The sequence below is a fragment of the Gymnoscopelus braueri genome (genome assembly GCF_963280865.1).
Source record: "Gymnoscopelus braueri genome assembly, chromosome: 11".
In the NCBI taxonomy this organism is placed as follows: Eukaryota; Metazoa; Chordata; class Actinopteri; order Myctophiformes; family Myctophidae; genus Gymnoscopelus; species Gymnoscopelus braueri.
This window is the reverse complement of record NC_137613.1, coordinates 4,942,079-4,955,149: the sequence shown is the minus strand read 5'-3', so window position 1 is coordinate 4,955,149 and position 13,071 is coordinate 4,942,079. Positions and strand designations below refer to the sequence as shown.

The window sequence follows — 13,071 nt, the reverse complement described above, 5'->3', positions numbered from 1 at the left end:
CATAAATACATTTACAAAAAAAAGGGCTGGGGGGGGGGGGTGGAGGGTCCATGGACTACATATAACAAGGATAATAGGTCCTCTGTTGGTTTAGCAATGTATCACCTGAGACCCATGTCAAGGATTCCGAAATGAATAATGTGTAATTTAGCTGGAGGACCCTTATGGAACCCCCCTCAAGGACCCCTGGGGGGGGGGGGACCACTGAGAACCACTGACTGTCATAAAAGCACAGAGCGTTAAACAGTAGCAGACAGTGGCGTCGCTTGAGCCTGAGCTTCGGTCAAACAGTAAAAGCATTTAAGACGTTCTTCAGTGCGTTGCCTTCCCGCTCCACAGTGACATCATTTAAACCCGTTCAGTACGGGAACGCATCTGTGACACTTTAAGATTTATTTGGGATATTAAAAAAATAGCAGATCTACAAGCTCATAGCGCAGCGCTATGAGCTTGTAGATCTGCTATTTTTTGAAAAATCGTGAAAATGTGTGCAAATTTGTGCTTCTAAATCCTAACAGTAAATTTTTTTTAAACTTATGTTGCTACTGTATATCAGTGGTGCTGCAACTTGTCCGTGTCAAGGACCCCCCAAAATTAAATGTACTGTATGTGGCCGTGGTCTCAAAATATGTTGTTCCAGGGACCCCCCCCCCCCCCCCCCCCCCCAAGAAGCAGAGATCGGAGTTAAACATTTTCGCTTTAAAACATATATCAAAGATTTGCAAAAAAAATCAATATTGTTCAAAAATAGCAGATCTACAAGCTCATAGCGCACCACTTGGTGCCACTCTATGAGCTTGTAGATCTGCTATTTTTGAATATAGCCCAAAGACATCTTAAAATGACACACATGCGTCTCTCTCTCTCTGTGCACACGTATACCTCTCTCCTCTCTGGCACCCCCTAGTGTTCGTTACGTGTAGACGCAGGCGTTCTTGCAGTTGCTCTCAGTGTCAAAGTTATTGGCGTTGCCCTGGCAGCCTCCGTACCAGAACTGGGCGCAGGCGTTGGCCTCGGGGTCGTTGTACCACCTCACCACGTACTGACGGCACGGCCCCGGGTCCAGGGGCTGGCCGCACCCCACTTCTGAAAGGGATCAAATAAATGGGAGAATTAAAAAGGTGGTGTAAGTGATATTGTTTTGTGTTAAAGGAGTAGTTCACCCAAAAAAATGACTTATTTTCTAACAATTACACACCCCATGAAGCCTTGAATTCATGGAGATTTTTTTGTTTTTGTCGCATTCCTGAGACAATAATCACTTTTTTCAGTTTTAGAATGAGTGTGTGTGTGTGTGGGTCGCAAGTAAAATATACCCTTTTTTATCGTTTCCTACATTAAACAAAAAATAAAAGTCACAACTTTTCATCAATTAAAAACAATTCCAACATTTTTCAAAAGTATTTCATGAATACAATAAAAAAGAAATATTTTAAAAAAAAATCCATAAATACATTTACAAAAAAAAGGGCTGGGGGGGGGTGGAGGGTCCATGGACTACATAGAACAAGGATAATAGGTCTCCGGTAGGAGACTCAAAGAGACGCATTTGAGTCTCCTAGCGGATACATTAGCATCTTTCCGCCGGTAATCAAATTATTGTCTCAGGAATGCGACAAAAACAAAAAAATCCCCTTGAATTCAATGCTTCATGGGTTGTGTAATTGATAGAAAATATGTTTTTTTTGGGGGGTGAACTACTCCTTTAAAATAAGTGTTAAATAGCTTTATGCAAGGGATAATTGACGGCACGCCGGTCGTTATTGAGAAATAACCTCCGACAGGATTATTAAACCCTGAGGCGAAGCCGAGGGGTTTAATGATCAATTATCACGCTTATTAATAAATACATTAATAAATGGACCCAAAATAACAACAAAACAAAGTGTTTCCTTGCTTAAAGTATTCCATAAGCGTTGCGCTGGCCGTCCGTCCAGCGCACAGAACGTGCTTGTACAATGATACAAAGTCTTTAACACATGTAATCTGTGTCATGCACAACACACACACAGTCAAATTGGATATGTTTATATATCCAATTAATTCTTGTTACCTGGTACAAAGATCTCTGTCAGAGGAGATGTCTGAGGTATGAGGTACGGGGCCCGGGTCGTCTCCGGAACGTAGAGCCAGTTGTTGGGGGTCTGGGGTCCCATCACAGAGATGACAGGAGGGGGCCTCTGCTTCCTCCTGTCCACCGGGGGCGCCGCGGTGATGCCTGGCAGCTCGTTGAAAGACTCCTCCTCCTCCTCCTCCTCCTCGTAGAAGGGCGTGGCCTCCGTGGTGGTGATGACGATCAGCTGGTCTGGAAGCTGTGTTGGGGGCGTGGTCATCTCCACTGGAGGTTCACGCTAGGAAACGTAACCGAGAAGTTTAGTGGTTTCCTAAAGACAGAGATTTGTTCTCCCTGAGACCCAAACTAGGGCCTGGGGTTTTTTCGCATGACCTTTGACTGTATACTACCTGTACTGTTAATAATGTTGTTGATAAAGTATTCAATCAATCAATGATTTGTATGGATGTTTACCTGTCTTTCTGTCTGGGGAGGTGTTCTGATCCGCATACGTAGATGCTTACCTGTCTGTCTGATCCGTACAGATGTTTACCTGTCTGTCTGATAGACACAGATGTTTACCTGTCTGTCTGATAGACACAGATGTTTACCTGTCTGTCTGATAGGTACAGATGTTTACCTGTCTGTCTGATAGGTAAAGATGTTAACCTGTCTGTCTGATAGGTACATATGTTTACCTGTCTGTCTGATAGGTACATATGTTTACCTGTCTGTCTGATAGACACAGATGTTTACCTGTCTGTCTGATAGACACAGATGTTTACCTGTCTGTCTGATAGGTACAGATGTTTACCTGTCTGTCTGATAGGTAAAGATGTTAACCTGTCTGTCTGATAGGTACATATGTTTACCTGTCTGTCTGATAGGTACATATGTTTACCTGTCTGTCTGATAGACACAGATGTTTACCTGTCTGTCTGATAGACACAGATGTTTACCTGTCTGTCTGATAGGTAAAGATGTTAACCTGTCTGTCTGATAGGTACATATGTTTACCTGTCTGTCTGATAGGTACATATGTTTACCTGTCTGTCTGATAGGTACAGATGTTTACCTGTCTGTCTGAGTGGTACAGATGTTTACCTGTCAGTCTGATCCGTACAGATGTTTACCTGTCTGTCTGATAGGTACAGATGTTTACCTGTCTGTCTGATAGGTACAGATGTTTACCTGTCTGTCTGATAGGTACAGATGTTTACCTGTCTGTCTGATAGGTACAGATGTTTACCTGTCTGTCTGATAGGTACAGATGTTTACCTGTCTGTCTGATAGGTACAGATGTTAACCTGTCTGTCTGATAGGTACAGATGTTTACCTGTCTGTCTGATAGGTACAGATGTTTACCTGTCTGTCTGAGTGGTACATATGTTTACCTGTCTGTCTGATAGGTACAGATGTTTACCTGTCTGTCTGATAGGTACAGATGTTTACCTGTCTGTCTGATAGGTACAGATGTTTACCTGTCTGTCTGATAGGTACAGATGTTTACCTGTCTGTCTGATAGGTACAGATGTTTACCTGTCTGTCTGATAGGTACAGATGTTTACCTGTCTGTCTGATAGGTACAGATGTTAACCTGTCTGTCTGATAGGTACAGATGTTTACCTGTCTGTCTGATAGGTACAGATCTTTACCTGTATGTCTGATAGGTATACAGAAGTTTACCTGTCTGTGTGCTTACCTGTCTGTCAGGGAGGTTGTAGTGATCGGGAGCGGGCGTGTGGAGGTTGTCGGGCTTGGGACCGGCCACCAGGGGGGGTCGGGGTTGGAAGGAGTTAGGGATGAACACAGTTCCACCGTCATGCTCACAGATATGACTCAGCAGCTTGCCCTCTAGAGCTGAGGACCACAAACAACAAGGTGTACTTATGATGTCATCGTTAGGTGGACAGTGGGCGTCACAAGCGTAACATGTCCATATATGGAGAACACATTAAACTACATTTGAAGGCCCCACAGCGGCCTGAAAATCGCGTATATATGTCACAGGGAAATTGGCAGTCCAGGGAAATTGACAGGGGAGCGCTAGTTTTATAGGCGCGGGCGGTGCTGCGAGGCGGGGCTTTGATGCGAGGACGACGACCACAACAACAATATAACAACCAGGAAGCTACGCTAGGGGAACGCTGAAAATTGTACTTGAGTAAATCTACTTTGTTACTTTACACCACTAGTACAAAGCTCAGTGGCGCACTTCGATAATCATTGGACTCCCCACCCACTACCACTGGGAGCCGGGGTTTGACTCCCGCTCGGGACATTACTTTTTCAAACAACCGCGGACTACTTTTTTTCGCTGATAAAGTATAGTTTTGGACCATGACGGAGGCGCGCCGACTTAGCAGACCTTGAGGCCGAGGAGTCGCGCCCGAGCGCCTCCAGGCGCGAGTGCCCGCGACGACCGGCCGATGGTCTGCTAGTCGACTTAAGCGCCGTCCGAGTTATGTACAGATAGGCACAGAATCGTAAATGATGTTGTGGGGACTGCGTTTGCCCCAAGTGCCACTCACTGCACTAACATAGCCCGCCAGGCCCGCCCCCTTGTGCTTCAACTGCATGGAATGAGGCTGTGTGTGTGTGTGTGTGTGTGTGTGTGTGTGTGTGTGTGTGTGTGTGTGTGTGTGTGTGTGTGTGTGTGCGTGCGTGCGTGCGTGCGCGCGCGCGCGTGCGCATGCGTGTGTGCGTGCTCGTTTGTGCATGCGTGCTCGTTTGTCCGTGCGTGTGTGGTGTGGGGCTCATGTCTGGCTTGCATTGCCCTCTAGCGTTGATTCTACAGAATTGCCTGAGGGGCGGTGAAAACAAGCGTACCCCTTTCAATTTCCCTGGAATGCCAATTTCTCTGTAACATATATACATACTGTATATATGTCTATATTATGTTATTTGTAGCTTTGTGTTGCTAGCTTTCATTGAAAAATTCTTGTAGCCTGTCGCTTTGTCGCTGCTAGTCAGTATTTGGCTATTTTCAAAGCATTGTTGAAAACTTGAATACTTTTACTTTTGGTACCATTTTGAGTACATTTCATACCAAAACATTTGTACTTTTAATCAAGTACATTTTCAATACTGGACTTTTACAGTGCATTTCTAAATTGCAGTATTGATACTTTGTACATCTTCCATAACTGTATTTTAACCCATTGATACCTGGAACGCATCTGTGTCACTTTAGATTTCTTTAGGCTATTCAAAAATAGCAGATATACAAGCTCATAGCGCGGCACCGAGTGCCGCGCTATGAACTTGTAGATCTGCTATTTTTGAAAAATCGAGAAAAAAAAAAGAAATGTTTTTTTTCCCAATTTTTTTTTGGGATTTAGAAGACATTTCTAGAATCTTCTCAGGTCTTAAAGGGTTAATCATGGCAAAAACACCAAAAGCAACCACGCTAATGATCTCACCGGGCAGCGTCATGAAGTCATCGATCAGGTAGACGTGCTGGTCGTCCGGGTCTGAGGCGATGGCGTTCATCTCGTCCCGGAAGTCCTCGTACATGGGGTCGGCGTGGTCCACCACCCCGATGACGAACACCTCCACCCCGGCCGCGTGGGCCTCGGCCGCCGCCTCCTCGGGCTGCGTGGCGTCGCGGCGGTCAGCCTGCCCGTCCGTCAGCACCACCGCCACCTTCCGGACGCCCGGCCGCGACGCCCGGAACAGCTGGCCCGCGCGCAGGATGGCGCTGCCCGTGAAGGTGCCCTCGCCCAGGTAGGGCATCTTCCTGACCGCCGCCTTGGTGTAGTGGATTTATGATGGTCAATGATTTATTGACAGATAAATAAATCACGGTTTCACAATTATCATGATTATTACAAGAAAAATGTTATTCAACAAAACTATGGATGGATACAATCACATGAGCATTGGTAAATTGGAGGTTTTCATTATATTTTACCAGTGGTGGAAAAAGTACTCAATGTTTTTACTTAAAGGTTTAATGACATTCACTTTTACACCACATTCAAAGTCTTTGTCCTGGTCCTTCAAAAGTGTACAAAAAGTTTTAAGTGAAAATTCCATTCCAGTGATCCATGGCAGGTGTTTTTCTCTCACATTTCTAAAGCCTTTTCAACTGCAATGAAAAAAGAAATCTTTGCCTGCGGGTGTCGCTGGTGAGGGATTTTGCCTGTCAATCATCGCCTCTGCTCCGCCCCCCCCAAAGGAAAGGATAGGGGAGGGGAGGGGCGAGGAGGAGAGTGGGCGGGATTAATCGACAGTGACCTCACTGTCGAAGGGCCAAGCTCAGATTACTTTTCAGCCTAATTATTCAGAAAACCCCAGACCACAGAAAATCCACTGAATGTTCTAAGTTCAGTTTTTTTGGGTGTAATTGAGGTCATAAAACCCCAAATAAAACATTGAAAATAAAAAAAGTGAAAATGAATGTCATGATACCTTTAAGTAAAAGTATCAATACTGCAAGAAATAAATAAAGTATAATGTAAAAGTCCAGAATTACACATTTACTTGAATACAAGTACAAAAGTATTGGTATCAAAATGTACTTAAAGTACCAAAAGTAGAAAGTACTATTATGCAGAATGTCCCATTTCACAAGTTTTCAAATGTATAAAATGTATTATATCTTTTGAAAATAGCAGATCTACAAGCTCACAATATTGCGAGCTTGTAGATCTGCTATTTTCAAAAGGCCGAAATGTATATAGGGCTGAAGTGGTTTTGTAATAATAATCTGAATCTACAAAGTAACTAGTAACTAAAGTTTTCAAATAATTGTAGTGGAGTAAAAGTACAATATTTGCCTGATGTAGTGGAGTAGAAGTAAAAGTATTGAAAATTGGAAATACTCCAGTGAAGTCCACGTTTTGCTGTTTTTATTAACCGTGACGTATTAAATGCCGGTTATCAGCAGAAGCCTTTTAAATAGATTAGTTCTATCTGTATACCTTGATGTCGTCCTGGCTGGACTGCTGGGTCAGACTGACCACCACCATGTCCACGTGACTGTAGAGGACCACGCCCACGCGGCTGGCCTCGCGGCTCACCGACACGCGGTCGATCAGGCCGTTGACGAAGTCCTTGACCAGCTCGAAGTTCTCGGGCCCCACGCTCTCTGAGCTGTCTATGACGAACACCAGCTCCAAGGGGCTCTCCCTGCACTTCAGACCACAGCCTGAAGGGGGCGACGACACACACACACAACACACCCACTGTAAGACAACGGCTATATCGGCTACAATGGTGGACAATGGGTATACCAGAGGGCAATACGTTCCCAACGGGCACCGATCCCAGTTAGCCTGGAAACCAGACAAATCTGCCATTGCAACAACAACGAAAATTGCCCTCTGCAGATTTGATCGGGCACCGCTCAGCTGTGATTGGATTTCTCTCCCTCCGAAGTAGTGAGGGACCTATCAGGGCCCAGTATGCAAATGTAAGGCGGGTTTATCGCCAGAGGATTTTTTTTAAATTTGGACCTTAGAATTGCAGGTTCCACACAGAGATTCCAGACTAACATCTACACAGTGATATTTGTTCCCATGCAGTGGGCATCATCCCACCAACAGGCATTAGCCTAGTTAGTGCAAACTGTTATAACGTCAGCGGAATAAGGCTATATTAGGCCTGACCTCGACTAAGTCGACTAGTCGACTGGTTAGTCGCGGGGGGTCCGAGTCGACTAAGTGTCTCTTAGTCGAAAAAAGTTTTTTTTTTTTTTTTTTAAGGGCCAAAAATGTTTTAAATTGTTTTTTGGCCAAGTCTACACCTGCAACCACACATAACTTCCACTTTATTCTTCTTATTCCTCGTCTTTGTATTGGTATTGTTTGTGTTGGAGCGCCTCAGTGCGGCTGCAGAGTTCATGTGCAACCTCTTCCAGAGAGAGATAGAGACACTAGAAACTCTGCTGGAGACACAAAACAAACTGTGTAGACTTGGCCCTTTGAAATAAAATGTATTTTGGCCCAAAAAAGAAATAAAAAATAAATTATTTATTTAAAAATTTTTAATTTTTTATTAGTCGACTGCCAGTCGACTATTGGCAATTAGTTGCCAATTAGAGTCGACTAAACAAATCCTTAGTCGGGGACAGGCCTAGGCTATATACATCCATAGAACATACTGAAGAACATACTGTACCTCCATGGCAGACAGGGTACTTCAGTAAAGAGTCAAAAGCAGAGTTGAAAACAAAACCTCTAACCGCTCAAACAAGCTTACTCTTACTTACCACAGATCTCCCTTATTATCTTGATGACTTGGTCTCTCTGTGGGCAAAAATAAAGAATTATTGCTGTAGGCCTATACTGTACCGCACAAAATGAACTGTTTAGCATCACGGAATTGCTGATGACTGATAATTGCTGATGACTGTTCATGGAAGTGCTGTCATTCATTCATTCATTCATCCTTGCACTTTACTCACTGTCAATCCTGGGTCTCCTTTCGCTCCGTGACGGCCCTGCAAGATTTGACTCTGATTACAGAACTTATAATTTATACATGCAACTGCAAACAAAACAGTGAATGATTTTACGGTTGAAATGATATACTGTTTGAATTTTCAACAAACACTCTATAGCAATGAGAACGGTTATTTTACAAAATACCAGGTCTTTGGTCTGAAGTGACCAGCTGGTGTAATAAAGGTAGATAAAAACATGCATGTGGGTCAGGGTTACCATTGGTCCAGCAGATCCAGGTTCTCCAAAGTCTCCCTTATCTCCTCTCTTCCCCCGGTCTCCTGGGATTCCCCTGTGCCCCTGTGTGTGTGTGAGAAAACACAATATGAACACACACACACACATGACTGGGATTCCCCTATCTCTGTGTGTGTGTGTGTGTGTGTGTGTGTGTGTGTGTGTGTGTGTGTGTGTGTGTGTGTGTGTGTGTGTGTGTGTGTGTGTGTGTGTGTGTGTGTGTGTGTGTGTGTGTGTGTGTGTGTGTGTGTGTGTGTGTGTGTGTGTGTGTGTGTGTGTGTGTGTGTATGCGTGTGTCTGTACGTGTGTGTGTGTGTGTGTGTGTACCTTTTCCCCTAGAAGGCCGTCCCCTGGGGGCCCTCGAGGGCCCATCTGTCCCTGGAACCCAGGTTCTCCCTATAGGAAAGGAAAGAGGGTCGAGAAACAACCCATCAAGTTCAGTTTGATTTGATTGTATCTTATAGTGTAATCCTCTCACTGTTTGTGTCATTGTATCTTAACACATCGGGTGCCAAACACGGTCTGAACCGTGTTTGCGCAGAGTAGCGGTCCGGTGCCGAACACGGTCCAGACCGTGAAATATGTCTTTTTGTTTTTTTCGTTTTTCTCCACACGGGCGGGGCTAGAGCAGCTCTGGGAGTACCCATTGTGATCTTGAGAAGGATAGGCCAGATAGATCACCGGAAAAACAAAAACATGGCTGCCATCCACTTCCTGTCTATTTCCTTCTTTAAAACACCTATATCTCCGAATCTGTTTCCGGTGGGGAAAACCGGTCATGCGCGATGCGCGATCCCCCCCCATTGTAACTCGCGAGTGAAATGTTATCGTTCCAGGCTGTAGCCAGGGTCATCGCGCAACATGAATGGATGTTTTTTTTTACATGGATTTGCTCCTCGTGGAGTCTAGAGCTTTAAACAGCAAAGCGCAGTCAATGGGGAGAATGCTGGCACCCAACGTAAGTTGTTATGAAAAAATGCTGGCACCCAATGTGTTAATATAGTGTAATCCTCTCCAGTGTGTGTGTCATTGTATCTTATGTAATGATCTCCAGTGTGTGTGTGTGTCATTGTATCTTATAGTGTAATCCTCTCCAGTGTGTGTGTCATTGTATCTTATAGTGTAATCCTCTCAGTGTGTGTGTCATTGTATCTTATAGTGTAATCCTCTCCAGTGTGTGTGTCATTGTATCTTATAGTGTAATCCTCTCCAGTGTGTGTGTCATTGTATCTTATAGTGTAATCCTCTCAGTGTGTGTGTCATTGTATCTTATAGTGTAATCCTCTCCAGTGTGTGTGTCATTGTATCTTATAGTGTAATCCTCTCAGTGTGTGTGTCATGGCCTGCTGTCTGTCTGTCGTACCTTCGGCCCCTGGATGCCTTCTCCTGGGAGCCCATGCAAACCCGGAGGGCCCGGCTGCCCAACGGAACCCTGGGAAACGCAGTGCGGTACAATTTAGACAATATTTACAATGTAGCAGTGGTGGAAAAAGTACTCAAATTGTTTACTTAAGTGAAAGTATCAATACTGCATTGTAGAAATACCCTGTTACAAGTAAAAGGCCGGAATTAAAAATGTCTATAAAAAAAGTCTTGGGTCTATATCCTATTAAAGGTGAAGTTATTTATGTGATCTCACAAGTTCACAACATAATTTGCCTTTTTCCAGATAAATATTCACTAATAATATCATTATCAGTCAAACATGCAGACTGACCTTCAGGCCAAACAGACCGATCCCTGGGGGTCCGGAGGGTCCCGGGATCCCAGCGGACCCTCTGTCACCCTGAGAGACGAAACACAAACATTGATGGTAAGCATTGACAAATGAACGTCCCGTAGCTTTAAGATATTGCAGAGATGACATTTCCCATGTCGAATAACAAGCTTTTGACACAGAAAGATAGCTGACAGTGTTAGGACCAGAATAATCTCTCAAGAACAGATTCTGCTCTGTGTTGGAATCTGCCGTGAAGGCTCGTCATAACATGTACGCACTGGGCTACAAGTGGGCGTGCCTTCAGATCAGGAAGCAGGCCGCGCTTTACCCAATCAAATGTAGTGGGCGGGATTCACGTGTCCGTCGATCTTTCCCCCTCGAAACAAACCCAAACTAATTTAACAATAGCGTCCGCGGAGCAGACAAAACCACGGAAAGATATTCACATTTTAACTTGCTCTTTCATCATAGAAACAAGTGGGCTTATAACCAATACGATCCATGTTCTCTGGGAGAAGTGGTGTTAGCGTTCCGTGTAGAAATATTGTTAGTGGGAATGAAAACATAGTCGCACCACCGGAAGTGAAAGCTGAAGGCAGACCAAAACCCCGGTTTCCTTTCCGCACGGGAGCTACGTTGTCATTGTCCCAGAGCCAACATGAGATAGTACAAACAGCAGAGGGCGCTGTTTTTCATTCTCATTTGGCTTTGGGTTCCCAGATTGGGACCAGAATAATGTTGTGAACCTACAGTACAGCCGCCTCTATGAACAACAATTCCAACATCACTCACTGTAGTCTGCTCCATTCCATTTATAACTTTAGTGAACTTTCTGGGTCTCTAAGGCAGTGCATGAAGCGTTGTTTTGGTTTGATGGCTCGTGCGTGCGCGTGTGTGCGTGCGTGCGTGCGTGCTTGCATGCGTGTGCGTGCGCGCGTGGTGCGCGTGCGTGCGTGCGTCTCACCTTAGGTCCAGGTATACCGTTGCCCTCTGGTCCAATCTCCCCTGGTTGCCCCGGTAACCCTGGTGGTCCCTGTCAATCAAGCAGACGAAATCAGCAACATTCTCTATAAACACCCACACTGTAAGATCCTCAGCGTTCATTTAACTCTGATCTAGTCTACCTATGTAGTCCGTTTGATTACATTAGTACACTATATCAGACTTAGAAATAGGTTACACATCGTCACCTTGCTAAACTAATGGCCTAAGTCATTTTTTGAGGAAAATGATATTTTTGCCTAAGTCAGCTCCTCATGACACTGGTCACCTCTGGTAAAATCGCCCATCTCCTAATTGAAAAGGATCATGCTGTTCCCTCCCCTTAGTATAATGGCCTAACTCCCTAGTGTGACTTAGGCCAAAATAGGCATTTTTTTTGGCCTAAGTCACATGGTTTTGTGACTTAGGCCAAATTATTTACTGATTTAGGCCATTTTTCAATTTTTGTTTTTGGCCTACTGTAAGTCAGATTTAATCCTATTTAAATCTCTTATGTTACATAACTGACAGACAGTGTTATTTCTATTTAAATAGTCATAATTTGTTATAAACATTTTGGGTGAAATGATTAAGAAATATCATATAGTTTTGTTTTGGATCAGTTTTTTATTTTTCCTGAAAAACTTTAAAAAATGACTTAGGCCATTAGTTTAGCAAGGTGACGTTGACAGATATGTGTATTTAATTGTCCATTATCAGTTTCATTGTTGACAGTGGAAGGCTTGGATTTCACAGATAGATCAACAATGCAAGGAAAAGATAAGAGATACAAAGATAAGAAAGGAAAATATGTATACAAATAGCCGATCTACAAGCTCACAATCGCATTGTGAGCTTGTAGATCGGCTATTTTCAAATGGCGCCGAAATGTATCCACAAGTTTCCTAGGGCAGGGTGGTCATCACTTCCTGTCGTGTTGATCAGGTATCGGGGATTAAAACGACAGGAAGTGATGGACAGGAAGTGATCGCCTCACCTGTGGTCCTGGGTAGGCGTCCCCCTTTAACCCTTGAGGTCCCACGGGCCCAAAACTCCCTCTGTCGCCCTGCACGTGATTGAGGAGACACACACACACACACACACAGGATCAGCTCTCTAGCGCCACACAGTGGTGAGAAACTCAAACGGCGGGCACGGTGTGTGTCCATGTTGTTACCTTTGGCCCGGCGATTCCAACACCGTGCTCTCCAACCGGTCCTGCTGGGCCCACCGGCCCGATGTCTCCCTGTTATGTATGACACACATTTTGATTGATTCATGCTTTTATTGACGTACATTCATATACATGGCCATATATTTGTATATATCGTCTGTCGGGTGCAAACCTCATATGTCCAAAACTGTTACTTTTCAGTATTTAAAGTAATACTAGGTAACGTTTTCAACAAAACTAAAGTTAAATTGTATATCTTTTGTGAGTGGCAAAAGTTTCACAACACCCACTCCATGAATTTCACCCCCGGAAGCCTTTTATTTATATATTTTCTATTGAACGGTGACGGGGGGGACTTTCCCGGGAAAATGACGTCATCTGGCCGGAAAACAGAGGCGGAAATGCACTGGTTTCCTGTTTGGCCAGGAACTACCGCAACGGTTTCCTGTTTGGCCAGGAA

The 13,071-nt window shown here is 44.3% G+C and overlaps 1 protein-coding gene across 1 annotated transcript in view; it reads right to left on the bottom strand.

Moving 5' to 3' along the window:
- Positions 1–913: 913 nt before the first annotated feature.
- col28a1a (collagen, type XXVIII, alpha 1a) overlaps positions 914–13,071 on the bottom strand; it is a gene marked incomplete at both ends in the record, with an annotated part of 33,445 nt that continues 21,287 nt past the window's right edge. The window contains 14 exons of the mRNA XM_080441699.1: positions 914–1,086; positions 2,054–2,351; positions 3,756–3,913; positions 5,476–5,803; positions 6,979–7,205; positions 8,268–8,304; positions 8,463–8,498; positions 8,719–8,799; positions 9,064–9,132; positions 10,100–10,168; positions 10,454–10,522; positions 11,421–11,489; positions 12,435–12,503; positions 12,615–12,683. Coding sequence (XP_080297825.1) covers positions 914–1,086; positions 2,054–2,351; positions 3,756–3,913; positions 5,476–5,803; positions 6,979–7,205; positions 8,268–8,304; positions 8,463–8,498; positions 8,719–8,799; positions 9,064–9,132; positions 10,100–10,168; positions 10,454–10,522; positions 11,421–11,489; positions 12,435–12,503; positions 12,615–12,683 — 1,752 coding nt within the window. The remainder of the gene's footprint in view (positions 1,087–2,053; positions 2,352–3,755; positions 3,914–5,475; positions 5,804–6,978; positions 7,206–8,267; positions 8,305–8,462; positions 8,499–8,718; positions 8,800–9,063; positions 9,133–10,099; positions 10,169–10,453; positions 10,523–11,420; positions 11,490–12,434; positions 12,504–12,614; positions 12,684–13,071) is intronic.